At 44.1% G+C, this 15,999-nt stretch overlaps 1 protein-coding gene across 3 annotated transcripts in view; it reads right to left on the reverse strand.

Moving 5' to 3' along the window:
• LOC121533386 (guanine nucleotide exchange factor DBS) overlaps positions 1–15,999 on the reverse strand; it is a 150,050-nt gene that overhangs the window by 20,765 nt on the left and 113,286 nt on the right. For all 3 annotated transcript variants that reach the window (XM_041839286.2, XM_045205490.1, XM_041839285.2), the window contains 7 exons: positions 8,403–8,472; positions 8,212–8,304; positions 7,838–7,930; positions 5,847–5,972; positions 3,764–3,982; positions 3,087–3,179; positions 2,549–2,627 (listed from right to left, as the gene is read on the reverse strand). In XM_041839286.2, coding sequence (XP_041695220.2) covers positions 2,549–2,627; positions 3,087–3,179; positions 3,764–3,982; positions 5,847–5,972; positions 7,838–7,930; positions 8,212–8,304; positions 8,403–8,472 — 773 coding nt within the window. The remainder of the gene's footprint in view (positions 1–2,548; positions 2,628–3,086; positions 3,180–3,763; positions 3,983–5,846; positions 5,973–7,837; positions 7,931–8,211; positions 8,305–8,402; positions 8,473–15,999) is intronic.

The following is a 15,999-nucleotide window of genomic DNA, read 5'->3' on the forward strand; positions in this document are numbered from 1 at the left end:
GGGACAAGATTGTAGATCTACACAAGGCTGGAATGGGCTACAAGACCATCGCCAAGCAGCTTGGTGAGAAGGTGACAACAGTTGGTGCGATTATTTGCAAATGGAAGGAACACAAAATAACTGTCAATCTCCCTCGGCCTGGGGCTCCATGCAAGATCTCACCTCATGGAGTTGCAATGATCATGAGAACGGTGAGGAATCAGCCCAGAACTACATCATCTTCTCAATGATCTCAAGGCAGCTGGGACCATAGTCACCAAGAAAACAATTGGTAACACACTACGCCGTGAAGGACTGAAATCCTGCAGCGCCCGCAAGGTCCCCCTGCTCAAGAAAGTACATATACAGGCCCGTCTGAAGTTTACCAATGAACATCTGAATGATTCAGAGGAGAACTGGGTGAAAGTGTTGTGGTCAGATGAGACCAAAATCGAGCTCTTTGGCATCAACTCAACTCGCCGTGTTTGGAGGAGGAGGAATACTGCCAATGACCCCAAGAACACCATCCCCACCGTCAAACATGGAGGTGGAAACATTATGCTTTGGGGGTGTTTTTCTGCTAAGGGGACAGGACAACTTCACCGCATCAAAGGGACGATGGATGGGGCCATGTACCGTCAAATCTTGGGTGAGAACCTCCTTCCCTCAGCCAGGGCATTGAAAATGGGTCATGGATGGGTATTCCAGCATGACAATGACCCAAAACACACGGCCAAGGCAACAAAGGAGTGGCTCAAGAAGAAGCACATTAAGGTCCTGGAGTGGCCTAGCCAGTCTCCAGACCTTAATCCCATAGAAAATCTGTGGAGGGAGCTGAAGGTTCGAGTTGCCAAACGTCAGGCTCGAAACCTTAATGACTTGGAGAAGATCTGCAAAGAGGAGTGGGACAAAATCCCTCCTGAGATGTGTGAAAACCTGGTGGCCAACTACAAGAAACGTCTGACCTCTGATTGCCAACAAGGGTTTTGCCACCAAGTACTAAGTCATGTTTTGCAGAGGGGTCAAATACTTATTTCTCATTAAAATGCAAATCAATTTATAACATTTTTGACATGCGTTTTTCAGAATTATTTTGTTGTTATTCTGTCTCTCACTGTTCAAATAAACCTACCATTAAAATTATAGACTGATCATGTCTTTGTCAGTGGGCAAACGTACAAAATCAGCAGGGGTTCAAATACTTTTTTCCCCTCACTGTATGTGTTTCAATGCCAGGCGATAAAACAGGAGAAATCCCAGGAGTCACATAAGCCACAGGAGAGTCTGTGGACCAAAACAGTGCAATCATACCTGAAGCCATAGACCAAAACAGTGGTGCAGACAGAATGGAAGCCACTAATCCGTGTCTTTAAAGGCCCAGTGCAGTCAAAATGTGATTTTCCTGTGTTTTATATACATTTCCACACTATGAGGTTTCAATAATGCTGTGAAATTGTGAAAATTATGATAAAGCCCTTTTAGTGTAAGAGTTGTTTGAAAAGACCGGCTGGAATTTCAGCCTCTTTTGGTGTGATGGAGTTTTGGCCTGCCTGGTGACATCACCAGGGCAGGCGATAAATTAGTTAATAGACCAATAAGAAAGAGAGTTACAAACCTCTCTGCCAATAACAGCTAATTTTCAGTTTTCCCCTCCCCACTCAGACCACTCCCAGACAGTCCTAGCAAAATTCTTGCTTGAGAAATTGCTCTTTGCTAAGAAGCTATTTTTGTTTCTTTTTGACCATTTTAATTGAAAACAATCACAGTAAGGTACTTTATTGTTAGCCAGAAATTATTTGATATTGAGATCAAAATGGCTGCATTGGACCTTTAACAGGAGGACAGGACAGTTGACTGCCAAGGCCCAGGGGAGGAATCAAATCAAACAGCTGCAGCCTGTAGCCGCAGTGCAAGCCACTGCTGAAGCTGGATTGTCTGTAAGCTGGCCTTGTCCTGCTATTACACAAACCCCACGTCGCTGGGCTTTTTAATACCGCACACAGTGGCTTAACTTGTGTGCTGCTCTATGTTGCTACGTGCTGACCTCCCCTCCCCCTTTACGCCAGCCGAGACAGGCGTAAATCACCTCCAACCCTCCAGCAGGCCAGAGCCTCTTTCTCTCACTCTGCTTCATATGTGGGCTGCTATGTTATTACTCAGTCACCTCACACACACACACACACACACACACATCCTCTCTCTCACACACAGCTTGTCAGTCCAGCCGAGTGTAGACAGCGCAGAGGGTCGTTTTCCTGACTGTCAGGATCTTCAGAGCGGAACAGTCGGCGATTGATGCATACTGCTGGAGGGCGGCGGAGGGAGAGGAGTGTGTGAGTGAGTGGACTGTACCGTCAGGGTCAGGTATGTGTTCTCAAACAGTTGTCCACCTCCCTCCCCTATCTCTATATCAGCTCTCCTCCAACACTGGATAACACCCCCCTCCCACTGCTTAACATTCACATCAGCATTCTGACAGGGTTCAGGGCTCTGTTCAGGTGTCTAGTGCTGTATGAGAGAGAGGGTGGTTTGAATATGCCTAGAGAGAGAACCCCCCCACACTGTATACCTCTGCAAGCTTCAAGCTGGCCCGTCAGAACTTTTCGGATCTCTGACACCCACATGTTCTTCACATCCATGGAGGGAGCCTGTGGAGACACACAAACACACAGTCATACATATAAATATACACACACACTCTACAGCCTGTCTCACACCAGACAGTGGATGTTTCTGTGAGAATGAAGTCTGAGGGGGGCTACTCTTCATAGGGCAACACTGCCACCCAGTGGTCAAAGGGAGAAACTCATACAGAAAAGGCATTTGTCTCAAGAGTGAGAGATACAGCACATTCAGAAAGTATTGCAAACATTTCTAAAAAAACAGTTTTTGCTTTGTCATTCGGGGGTATTGTGTGTAGATTGATGAGGGGAAATAAACAATTTAATAAATTTTAGAATAAGGCTGTAACGTAACAAAATGTGGAAAAGGTCGAGGAGTCTGAATACTTTCCGAAGGCACTGTATTTGGAATTCTTTAGACAATAACTTGTAATATCAAAGTGTTTTGGAAGTTTTTTTTTACACAGAAACTATATGGACATGTACCTGAATGATATAGACTTCCTCTCTGCCATTATACCAGACCTCAAACTTCTTAATGTCTCCTTTGACATTTTCTGTGATTCCCACTGCACTCATCTGAAACAAAGGCAAGGCTGTGGTTAACAACAGTGACGGCTTTATATTTTAGATTTACACCGCTGATTCACCTTGTATTCTTCCAATGTGAACTGCTACAGCTTTTTTTTAACAAGCTGAAATGTGTATTTTCACTTCTATTGAGCGATGAGTGGAATTACTCATTGATTACATGCACACTAGCCAGCGAGTGGGAGAAGAAAACAAGTTCAAAGGTTTCTTCAAGAAAACAAATAGTTGTTCCAGCGTCCCAGTGATGAAAGGGTCCTGTCATCGTAGGGCCCTGTTTACTGCCTTGATTTTTCATACGTCCAGATAAGCTTGAATTGAAATATGGGGAGTGACAGTGAATACCAAGGATCTCAGGGGTCTGAGATAGCCACTGTAAAGTTTTCATTTGAGGCGGGGGAACTTAGTGTAGGATAGTGGGCAGTATGGCCCTACAGTCAAGCAAATGGACTTAGCACATGCTTTCTTGTTCAAATTTCAGGTCAGAAATGGTTCCCTTACATAAAAGGTGATGTTTGAATATACACACAGGTTATGTTTGTCCAACAAGAACTGATCCCACCAACCGACCTCACCTTTAGTGAGTGCTTGAAGCTATAGGAGGGTGACGGCTTCTCGTCCGTGGTCTCCTCCCGCTTCTTACAGAAGAGCAGCATCTTGTTGTAGAGGAACAGGTGCCTCTGCATGGGCTTGAAGCGGGCCAGGTCCTTCACCTTGCTGTGGCCCTTCTTGTGGTCCGTCCACACGTTGAACGAGCCCTGCCTCAGGAGCTTCCCCAGCTCACTAAGGTTTCCCTGGGGGGGTGAGAGAGACACACAGAGGCCATCAGTCCCACATGCTGGCACATATAGTGGTTTGCAAAAGTATTCACCCCCCTATTTTTTTGCCTTACAACCTGGAATTAAAATAGATTTTTGGGGGGTTTGTATCATTTGATAAACACAACATGCCTATCACTTTGAAGATGCAAAATATTTTCTATTGTGAAACAAACAAGAAATAAGACAAAAAAACAGAAAACTTGAGCGTGCATAACTATTCCCCCCTGCTGCAAAAGGTGGCTTTGTAGAGCCACCTTTTGCAGCAATTACAGCTGCAAGTCTCTTGGGGTATGTCTCTATAAGCTTGGCACATCTAGCCACTGGGATTTTTGCCCATTCTTCAAGGCAAAACTGCTCCAGCTCCTTCAAGTTAGATTGGTTCCGCTGGTGTACAGCAATCTTTAAGTCATACCACAGATTCTCAATTGGATTGAGGTCTGGGCTTTGACTAGGCCATTCCAAGACATTTAGATGTTTCCCCTTAAACCCCTCGAGTGTTGCTTTAGCAGTATGCTTAGGGACATTGTCCTGCTGGAAGGTGAACCTCTGTCCCAGTCTCAAATCTCTGGAAGACTGAAACAGGTTTCCCTCAAGAATTTCCCTGTATTTAGCGCCATCCATCATTCCTTCAATTCTGACCAGTTTCCCAGTCCCTGCCGATGAAAAACAACCCCACAGCATGATGCTGCCACCACCATCCTTCACAGTGGGGATGGTGTTCTCAGGGTGATGAGAGGTGTTGGGTTTGTGCCAGACATAGCGTTTTCCTTGATGGCCAAAAAGCTAAATTTTAGTCTCATCTGACCAGAGTACCTTCTTCCATATGTTTGGGGAGTCTCCCACATGGCTTTTGGCGAACACCAAACGTGTTTGCTTATTTTTTTCTTTAAGCAATGGCTTTTTTCTGGCCACTCTTCCGTAAAGCCCAGCTCTGTGGAGTGTATGGCTTAAAGTGGTCCTATGGACAGACACTCCAATCTCCGCTGTGGAGCTTTGCAGCTCCTTCAGGGTTATCTTTGGTCTCTTTGTTGCCTCTCTGATTAATGCCCTCCTTGCCTGGTCCGTGAGTTTTGGTGGGCGGCCCTCTCTTGGCAGGTTTGTTGTGGTGCCGTATTCTTTCCATTTTTTAATAATGAATTGAATGGTGCTCCGTGGGATGTTCAAAGTTTCTGATATTTTTTTTATAACCCAACCCTGATCTGTACTTCTCCACAACTTTGTCCCTGACCTGTTTGGAGAGCTCCTTGGTCTTCATGGTGCCGCTTGCTTGGTGGTGCCCCTTGCTTAGTGGTGTTGCAGACTCTGGGGCCTTTCAGAACAGGTGTATATATACTGAGATCATGTGACAGATCATGTGACACTTAGATTGCACACAGGTGGACTTTATTTAACTAATTATGTGACTTCTGAAGGTAATTGGTTGCACCAGATCTTATTTAGGGGCTTCATAGCAAAGGGAGTGAATACATATGCACGCACCACTTTTCCGTTATTTATTTTTTTGAATTTTTTTAAACAAGTTATTTTTTTCATTTCACTTCACCAATTTGGATTATTTTGTGTATGTCCATTACATGAAATCCAAATAAAAATCCATTTAAATTACAGGTTGTAATGCAACAAAATAGGAAAAACGCCAAGGGGGATGAATACTTTTGCAAGGCACTGTACAGTACACCCTCTATACATCTATACAGCCTAGCCATGCAGTCTCTCTCCGCCCGATTAGTCAAACTCATTTACGGCAGGATGTCCTAGAACCTTCCCTTTAGCCCACTCTAAGATAGGCAACAAACTGATTTTTCACACCCTTAAACTCCATCCGAGTCAAACTGACCTCGAATCCTGTTATGGCAATCTGATGCATGGAGTCATTGACAGATTTGATGATGTCCAGCATGGTGGCCAGGGCCTCCTCCAACTCAGCAGTACCCTCCTGGTTCTTACTGCATTTCAGCATCTCCTAGAGGGGGAACAGAGCCGGTGAGGACAAAGTGAAGTCGGATAAATAATGTATCCTCAGTGTTTGGCTTACTCCTACGCTAACAACAGACCAAGGCTAAGAGTGAAGCCTTTCCAACCACACAGGCTACTGCAAAGAAACCACTCTGAGACCAACAGCCACTTATACTATTCAATATCCATTCAGCTGTGTCTTTTCAGCGACATGGCTACAGGTACTGACCTCTCTGTGTGGGTGGTTATACAGCAAGATAACAAGGTGCACTAGGCATGAGAAATACATACAGTACTAGTCAAAAGTTTGGACACACCTACTCATTCAAGGGTTTTTCTTTATTTTTACTATTTTCTACATTGTAGAATAATAGTGAAGACATCAAAACTATGAAATAATCATGTAGTAACCAAAAGTGTTAAACTAATTTTATATTTGAGATTCTTCAAAGTAGCCACCCTTTGCCTTGATGACAGCTTTGCACACTCTTGGCATTATCTCAACCAGCTTTATGAGGTAGTCAGCTGGAAACCATTTCAATTAACAGGTGTGCCTTGTTAAAGTTAATTTGTGGAATTTCTTTCCTTCTTAATGCACTTGAGCCAATCAGTTGTGTTGTGAAAAGGTAGGGGTGGTATACAGAAGATAGCCCTATTTGGAAAAAAAACAAGTCCATATTATAAGAAGAACAGCTCAAATAAGCAGAGAGAAATGACAGTCCATCACTACTTTAAGAGATGACGGTCAGTCAATACGGAACATTTCAAGAACTTTTAAAGTTTCTTCAAGAGCAGTCACAAAACCCATCAAGCGCTATGCTGAAACTGGCTCTCATGAGGACCGCCACAGGAAAGGAAGACCCAGAGTTACCTCTGCTGCAGAGGATAAGTTCATTAGAGTTACCAGAAATAGCAGCCCAAATAAATGCTTCACAGAGTTCAAGTAACAGACACATCTCAACATCAACTGTTCAATCAATCAATCAAATTTGATTTATAAAGTCCTTTTTACATCAGCAGATGTTACAAAGTGCTATACAGAAACCCAGCCTAAAACCCCAAACAGCAAGCAATGCAGATGTTCAGAGGAGACTGCGTGAATCAGGCCTTCATGGTCGAATTGCTGCAAAGAAACCACTACTAAAGGACACCAAGAAGAAGAAGAGACTTGCTTGGGCCGAGAAACACGAGCAATGGACATTAGACCGGTGGAAATCTGTCCTTTGGTCTGGAGTCCAAATTTGAGATTTTTGGTTCCAACCGCCGTGTCTTTGTGAGACGCGGTGTGGGTGAATGGATGATCTCCGCATGTGTGGTTCCCACCGTGAAAGAATGGAGGAGGAGGTGTGATGGTGTGGGGGTGCTTTGCTGGTGACACTGTCAGTGATTTATTTAGAATTCAAGGCACACTTAACCAGCATGGCTACCACAGCATTCTGCAGCGATACGCCATCCCATCTGGTTTGCGCTTAGTGGGACTATCATTTGTTTTTCAACAGGACAATGACCCAACACACCTCCAGGCTGTGTAAGGGCTATTTGACCAAGAAGGAGAGTGATGGAGTGCTGCATCAGATGACCTGGCCTCCACAATCACCCGACCTCAACCCAACTGAGATGGGATGAGTTGGACCGCAGAGTGAAGAAAAAGCAGCCAACAAGTGCTCAGAATATGTGGGAACTCCTTCAAGACTGTTGGAAAAGCATTCCAGGTGATACTTGAGACTTTCAATCAGATTAGCCTGAAATAAGTGCTCTGCATGTTAGTCCAAAGAGCATGTGTGAGCATAGTATCTGTTATCTGTGTGTTGATATAGAAGGCTTGATTGTATGGTGCTAAGGTGAGAGATTTGACCTCCGTGATAAACTTGCCTTGAGCATCAGCTGGTACTTGGTGATCCTCTGCACAGGTTTGAGTAAATAGGCATCCAGGGAGAGTTTGTGGTCCAGCTTCTTCTGACATTCCTGCAGTAACAAACATTTACATTTACATTTTAGTCATTTAGCAGACGCTCTTATCCAGAGCGACTTACAGTTAGTGAGTGCATTATTTTTTTTTTCATACATCAGAGAATGTTTCTAGTTGCAATCATTTGTGTTAAGTCAATGTTATCATTTAAGTCATCCAAACAGAACATTTAAGTTTGTCCAATGACATGTTGCTTAATGTAAACTGACACCATTATATAGTAGAATATAATATCATAACCATGTCAACACAGAGACACACAGGGAATGGGAGTCACCTGGAAAAACAGGCTGTCGCCACACTGTCTCCACAGTGCCTCTGATCGGGGCTTGTTCTGACAGTATTTCTCATAGATCTGCAGCTCTTCTTTCTGGAGAGAGACACACACAGAGACGTAGCACTGCAACACACCGTAACAGCACAGTAACGGCCTTCAGTTTCCAAATGACATCAACACAAGGAACTCACCCTTTTCAAAAAGCAAGTCCCCAACAACTCTGGCCTTTCCATGCAATTTTCAAGCTCTTTGAAAAAAGTCCTGCGAACAAGGAATAAGTCAACTCAATTGAAATGTTCACCACATTTCCTGTTTGCCCTTTACAAGGCACATGAAGTATAACATTGGATACAATTGCATAGCAACTGCACATTCCGTTACATCACAGCACTTCTGTTCGGAATGTCTGTGATGTTAGGGAAGCCGGAGATGCCGGTCTGCTGGAGGTGGGGCAATTTATTTCTCTCCTGATGGTTACCTGCAGGTAAAACTCTGGAACCTAGTTGTAGCAGGGACCTCAAGGGTTGCTCTATTTCCTGGTGTGAGTGAACTTAGCAGTCGGGCAAGTTCTTTTAACTGAAAACAACAAAAAGGTAAGGAATTCCAGTAAGCCTAAAACGGGACCATGTCTATATTCCCTCAGTCCTAGGTTCCCTCAGACCCATGTTCCCTCAGCCCCATGTTCTCTCAGTTCCCATCTATGTTCCCCTTAGCCCTGTGTTCCCTCAGCCCCGTGTTCCCTCAGCCCCATGTTCCCTCAGCCCCATGTTCCCTCAGCCCCGTGTTCCCTCAGCCCCGTGTTCCCTCAGCACCGTGTTCCCTCAGCCCCGTGTTCCCTCAGCCCCGTGTTCCCTCAGCCCCGTGTTCCCTCAGCCCCATGTTCTCTCAGTTCCCATCTATGTTCCCCTTAGCCCTGTGTTCCCTCAGCCCCGTGTTCCCTCAGCCCCATGTTCCCTCAGCCCCATGTTCCCTCAGCCCCGTGTTCCCTCAGCCCCGTGTTCCCTCAGCACCGTGTTCCCTCAGCCCCGTGTTCCCTCAGCCCCGTGTTCCCTCAGCCCCGTGTTCCCTCAGCCCCGTGTTCCCTCAGCCCCGTGTTCCCTCAGCCCCGTGTTCCCTCAGCCCGTGTTCCCTCAGCCCCGTGTTCCCTCTGCCCCATGTTCCCTCAGCCCTATGTTACCTCAGTCCTATTTTGTAAACCAGGGGTCAGCCACCCAAATGAGAGGAAGAACCTTATTCTCTCAATATCTAGTATTTTTTGGAGGTGCACGGAATGTACCCCTGTTTAAGAGAGGAAAAAACAAAAAGAGGGACATTATAAACAAAAACTTGATGTTATGTGAAAACAAATATTTTACATAGGGGTAATTCCAAGGAAACAGAATGATGCTGAGACTCAGATTCTTCACTTTAAAAAGTCTGTCAAACAAAATCCAATGATTGTTTAACTTTGCAAACTATACAACTCTATGCACAAGGACTACTTTTTTAACAATCTCCTATGAACATTTTACAAAAACACATTTACTTGAAGAACAGTGCAGATGCAAAGTTTGGTAACAGAATGACGGATTGTGCTATTTATTATTTCATTCTGTTACCAAACTTTGCATCTGATCTCTACTTTAAGTAAATGTGTTTTTGTCAAATGTTCAGTGGCCATTGTTAAAAATAATCATTGTGCATATTGTATGGTTTCTTTGACATACATTTTGAGTCTCAGCATCATTCTGTTAATGTGGGATTGCCTATAGCGTATATATTTTTCACATCCTTTCACAGGTCTTTTGGTGAGTTGATCCACTGTTGCGTGAATGAATAAATAAGGACCATCAATAACAGATCAGATGCATGTGTATTGATTGTAACATATTGCTTTTGTACCTTGCATAGAACTGCTCCGATAAAGCATTACATTTATTTTTACTTGAGTAGATGCTGAGATAAAAATACAAAAATCTCAGAAAATGCAACTGCTGTAATATTGACAAAAGGTCATAGTGATTTAACATATTCAGTAGGTCATATAATACCCTTACATATTTGTGTAGATGCTTAAATAATCCTAGTTTTATACGTTGGCACAACAATAATTTGTGCCAATTTTGATTGAAATTGTGTCAGTGGGTACTGAGGGCTGAAGGAACATAGGGCTGAGGGAACATAGGGCTGAGGGAACATGGGTTGAGGGAACATAAGTTGAGGGAACATAGGGCTGAGGGAACATATGGCAGACTGCCCTAAAACTGATCTTTCTGGTTCAACCCCATTGTTTAAGTTAGGGATGGGCAACTTTGATGGGGTGGGGGCCACAAAAAACTCTGCATACCCACATCCATACCTACACCTGCAATCAGAGCCGGCCTTATCCTTTTGGGGGCCCTAAGCTAAACAATCAATAATTTAATATGACATCTGATTGATCCGCGGGCCACCAGTACCTAGCATGCTTGCTAGCACCCACACGAGGGTAAGGCTAGCGTGGTGAGGTGGAATAGAAGTGCTAGTTAATAGGTACTGTCAGCCGTGAGCGGCGCGTCAAAATCTTGAAAATAGAACAAAGAGTGTCATTTTAAGCTCGAGCAGTGCAAGCGTCTCGTGGAGCTGGCGCACTCACGCCCAGGTTTCATTGAAATGAATAAGAGCGTCTCACGCTCGGCAAAAGTTACACGTCCTTTGTAGCAGGCCAGTAAAACAGATGTTTAATCAAGAGACCAACAAGTTAAGGCATTTCTGTGTGTTTTCCCATTTTCGGGCAACCAAAAAATACTGCTGACTTGGCCGCTGGGAAAGTTCCTTTCAGGTTCAATGCAGCCATTTTTTAAAATTTGATCTCATAAGCAAATCATTTCTGGGTAACAATGAAGTAGTGTTTCTGGTCACAGGTTCAGGAATGGCTGAAATATCAACATATCAAATTACTTTATTCTTGCTATGTAACTACTATAAGATATATAGAGTACTAGTCAAAAGTTGACACACCTACTCATTCAAGGGTTTTTCTTTATTTTTACTATTTTCTACATTGTAGAATAATAGTGAAGACATCAAAACTATGAAAGAACACATATGGAATCATGTAGTAACCAAAAATATATTTGAGATTCTTCAAAGTAGCCACCCTTTGCCTTGATGACAGCTTTGCACACTCTTGGCATTCTCTCAACCAGCTTCGCCTGGATTGCTTTTCCAACAGTCTTGAAGGAGTTCCCACATATGTTGAGCACTTGTTGGCTGCTTTTCCTTCACTCTGTGGTTCGACTCATCCCAAACCATCTCTATTGGGTTGAGGTCGGGGGATTGTGGAGGCCAGGTCATCTGATGCAGCACTCCATCACTCTCCTTCTTGGTCAAATAGCCCTTACACAGCCTGGAGGTGTGTTGGGTCATTGTCCTGTTGAAAAACAAATGATAGTCCCACTAAGCCCAAACCAGATAGGATTGCGTTTCGACGGCAGAATGCTGTGGTAGCCATACTGGTTAAGTGTGCCTTGAATTCTAAATAAATCACAGACAATGTCACCAGCAAAGCACCCCCACACCATAACAACTCCTCCTCCATGCTTTACGGTGGGAAATACATATGCGGAGATCATCCGTTTCACCCACACCGCATCTCACAAAGACACGGCGGTTGGAACCAAAAAATCTCAAATTTGGACTCCAGACCAAAGGACACATTTTCACCGGTCTAATATCCATTGCTCGTGTTTCTTGCCCTAAGCAAGTCTCTTATTATTGGTGTCCTTTAGTAGTGGTTTCTTTGCAGAAATTTGACCATGAAGGTCTGATTCATGCAGTCTCCTCTGAACAGTTGATGTTGAGATGTGTCTGTGACTTAAACTCTGTGAAGCATTTATTTGGGTAACTCTAATGAACGTATCCTCTGCAGCAGAGGTAACTCTGGGTCTTCCATACCTGTGGCAGTCCTCATGAGAGACAGTTTCATCATAGCGCTTGATGGTTTTTGTGACTGCACTTGAAGAAACTTTCAAAGTTCTTGAAATGTTCCAGATTGACTGACCTTCATGTCTTAAAGTAATATTAATGATGGACTGTTGTTTCTCTTTGCTTATTTGAGCTGTTCTTGCCATAATATGGACTTGGTCTTTTACCAAATAGGGCTATCTTATGTATACCCCCCTACCTTGTCACAACACACCTGATTGTCTCAAATGCATTATGAAGGAAAGAAATTCCACAAATTAACTTTTAAGAAGGCACACCTGTTAATTAAAATGCATTCCAGGTGACTATCTCATGAAGCTGGTTGAGAGAATGCCAAGAGTGTGCAAAGCTGTCATCAAGGCAAAGGGTGGCTATTTGAAGAATCCTTGAAGAACACTTTTTTGGTTACTACATGATTCCATATGTGTTCTTTCATAGTTTTGATGTCTTCACTATTATTCTACAATGTAAAAAATAGTACTGTCACGCCCTGGCTCTAGGGACTCTTTTAAGTTGAGCCAGGGTGTGTAGAGTTTATGTTTTGTGCTCGTTGTGTCTAGTCTAGTTTTTGTATATCTATGTTGGCCAGAGTGGTTCTCAATCAGAGGCAACGAGTATCAGCTGTTGCTGGTTGTCTCTGATTGGGAACCATATTTAGTCAGGTGGTTTTCCCACAGTGTTTGTGGGATCTTGTTCCGTGTTGGTTTGTGTTTTGCACCTGTGGACGTCATGTATCGATTTGTTGTTTTGTTCGTGTATCATTTAATAAATAAGTATGTTCACCTTCCACGCTGCGCCTTGGTCCTCTATATCCGACGATCGTGACAAGTACAAATAAAGAAAAACCCTTGAATGAGTGTGTGTGTCCAAACTTTTGACTGGTAGTGTATATATATTTTTTAAAGCCATGTAAAATGTGTGTAGAATGTACATGTAACAACAAAAGAAAAAGCTGTAATAACAATGTTTATTTTTGTCCTCCGAAGAGGGGGCCCAAAAAAAGAAAAAGAAAAGAAACAATTAAGTACCTTACTGTCATTGTTTTCAATTAAAATGGTTAAAAAAAAACGCTAAACTCAAATCACATTTTATTTGTCACATTCTTCATAAACAACAGGTGTAGACTAACAGTGTAATGCTTACTTACGGGCCCTTCCAACAATGCAGAGAGAGAAAAAATTATAATACGAGGAATAAATACACAATGAGTAACGATAACTTGGCTATATAATAATAATAATAATAATATGCCATTTAGCAGACGCTTTTATCCAAAGCGACTTACAGTCATGCGTGCATAATTTTTTTTTTTTGTGTATGGGTATTCCCGGGGATCGAACCCACTACCTTGGCGTTACAAGCGCCGTACTCTAGCAGCTGAGCTACAGAGGACCACCACAGGGTACCAGTACCGAGTCGATGTGCAGGGGTACAAGATAATTGGGGTAGATAATAAACAGCAGATGTGATGAGTCAAAATAGGTAGTGAAAAAAGGGTCAATGCCGATAAATAGTTAATCAATAGCTACCCGGATTAGCTAACTATTTAGCAGTTTTATGGCTTGGGGGTAGAAGCTGTTCAGGGTCCTATTGGTTCCAAACTGCATCGGTACCGCTTGCCCTGTGGTAGCAGAGAGAACAGTCTATGACTTCGGTGGCTGGAGTCAGACATTTGTTAGGGCCTTCCTCTGACACCGCCTGGTATAGAGGTCCTGGATGGCAGGGAGCTCGGCCCCAGTGATGTACTGGGCCGTACGCACTACCCTCCATAGCGCCTTGTGGTCGGATGGCAAGCAGTTGCCGTACCAAGCGGTGATGCAGCCAGTCAAGATGCTAACAATGGTGCAGCTGTATAACTTTTTGAGGATCTGAGGGCCCATGCCAAATCTTTTCAGCCTCCTGAGGGGGAAGAGGCATTGTCGTACCCTCTTCACAACTGTGTTGGTGTGTGTGGACCATGATCATTCCTTAGTGATGTGGACACCGAGGAACTTGAAGCTCTCGACCTGGTCCTCTACAGCCCTGTCGATGTGGAAGAGGGTGTGCTCGGCCCTCCTTTTCCTGTAGTCCACAATCAGCTCCTTTGTCTTGCTGACATTAATGGAGAGGTTGTTGAGGTCTCTGACCTCCTCACTGTAGGCTGTCAAACATCGTCATTGTCATCGGTGATCATGCCTACCACCGTCGCGTCGTCGGCAAACTTAATGATGGTGTTGGAGTCGTGCGCGACCACGCAGTCGTGGGTGAACAGGGAGTACAGGAGGGGGACTAAGCACGCACCCATGAGGGGCCCCCGTGTTGAGAGTCAGCGTGGCGAATGTGTTGTTGCCTACCCTCTCCACCTGGGGGTGGCCTGTCAGGAAATCCAGGATCCAGTTGCAGAGGGAGGTGTTTAATCCCAGGGTCCTTAGCTTAGTAATGAGCTTTGAGGTCACTATGGTTTTGAACACTGAGCTGTAGTCAATGAACAGCATTCTCACATGTGTTCCTTTTGTCCAGGTGGGAAAGGGCAGTGTGGAGTGCAATAGAGATTGCGTCATCTGTGGATCTGTTGAGGCGGTATGGGAATTGGAGTGCATCCAGGGTGTATGAGATGCACTTCATAGCTACAGATGTGAGTGCTACGTGGCGATAGTAATTTAGACAGGATACAATGGCGTTCTTGTGCACATGGACTATGGTGGTCTGCTTGAAACCTGTAGGTATTACAGACTGGGTCAGGGAGAGGTCAGTGAAGACACTTGCCAGCTGGTCAGCGAATGCTCTGAGTACACGTCCTGGTAATCCATCTGGCCCTGCGGCCTTGTGAATGTTAACCTGTTTAAAAGGTTCTACTCACATCGGCTACAGAGAGCGTGATCACACAGTCGTCAGAACAGCTGGTGGTCTCATGCATGGTTCAGTTTTGCTAGCCTCGAAACGCATAGAAGGTATTTAGCTCATCTGGTAGGCTCGCGTCACTGGACAGTTTGTTGCTGGGTTTCCCTTCGTAATCCATGATAGTTTACAAGCCCTGCCACATCCGACGAGTGTCAGAGCCGGTATAGTAGGATTCGATCTTGACGCTTTGCCTGTTTTATGGTTCGTTGGAGGGCGTAGTGTAATATCTTATAAGCGTCCGGAATAGTGTCCCGCTCTTTGAAAGCAGCAGCTTCTTACCAAAGAGCAATTTCTCAAGCAAGAATTTAGCTAGGACTGTCTGGGAGTGGTCAGAGTGGGGAGGGAGAAACTGAAAACTATCTGTTATTGGCAGAGAGGTTTGGAACTCTCTTTCTTATTGGTTTATTAACTAATGTACTGTGTGGTGATGGCACCAGGCAGGCCAAAACTCCATCCCACCAAAACAGACAGAAATTCCAGGCGGTCTTTTCAAACAGCTCTACACTAAAAGGGCATTAACATCATTTTCACAATGTCACAGTATTATTCCAACCTTATAGTGTGGAAATACACTGCTAAAAAAAATAAAGGGAACACTTAAACAACACAATGTAACTCCAAGTCAATCACACTTCTGTGAAATCAAACTGTCCACTTAGGAAGCAACACTGATTGACAATAAATGTAACATGCTGTTGTGCAAATGGAATAGACAACAGGTGGAAATTATAGGCAATTAGCAAGACACCCCCAATAAAGGACTGGTTTTGCAGGTGGTGACCACAGACCACTTCTCAGTTCCTATGCTTCCTGGCTGATGTTTTGGTCACTTTTGAATGCTGGCAGTGCTTTCACTCTAGTGGTAGCATGAGACGGAGTCTACAACCCACACAAGTGGCTCAGGTAGTGCAGCTCATCCAGGATGGCACATCAATGCGAGCTGTGGCAAGAAGGTTTGCTGTG

This window comes from Coregonus clupeaformis, chromosome 20 (assembly GCF_020615455.1).
Source record: "Coregonus clupeaformis isolate EN_2021a chromosome 20, ASM2061545v1, whole genome shotgun sequence".
Lineage (NCBI taxonomy): Eukaryota > Metazoa > Chordata > Actinopteri > Salmoniformes > Salmonidae > Coregonus > Coregonus clupeaformis.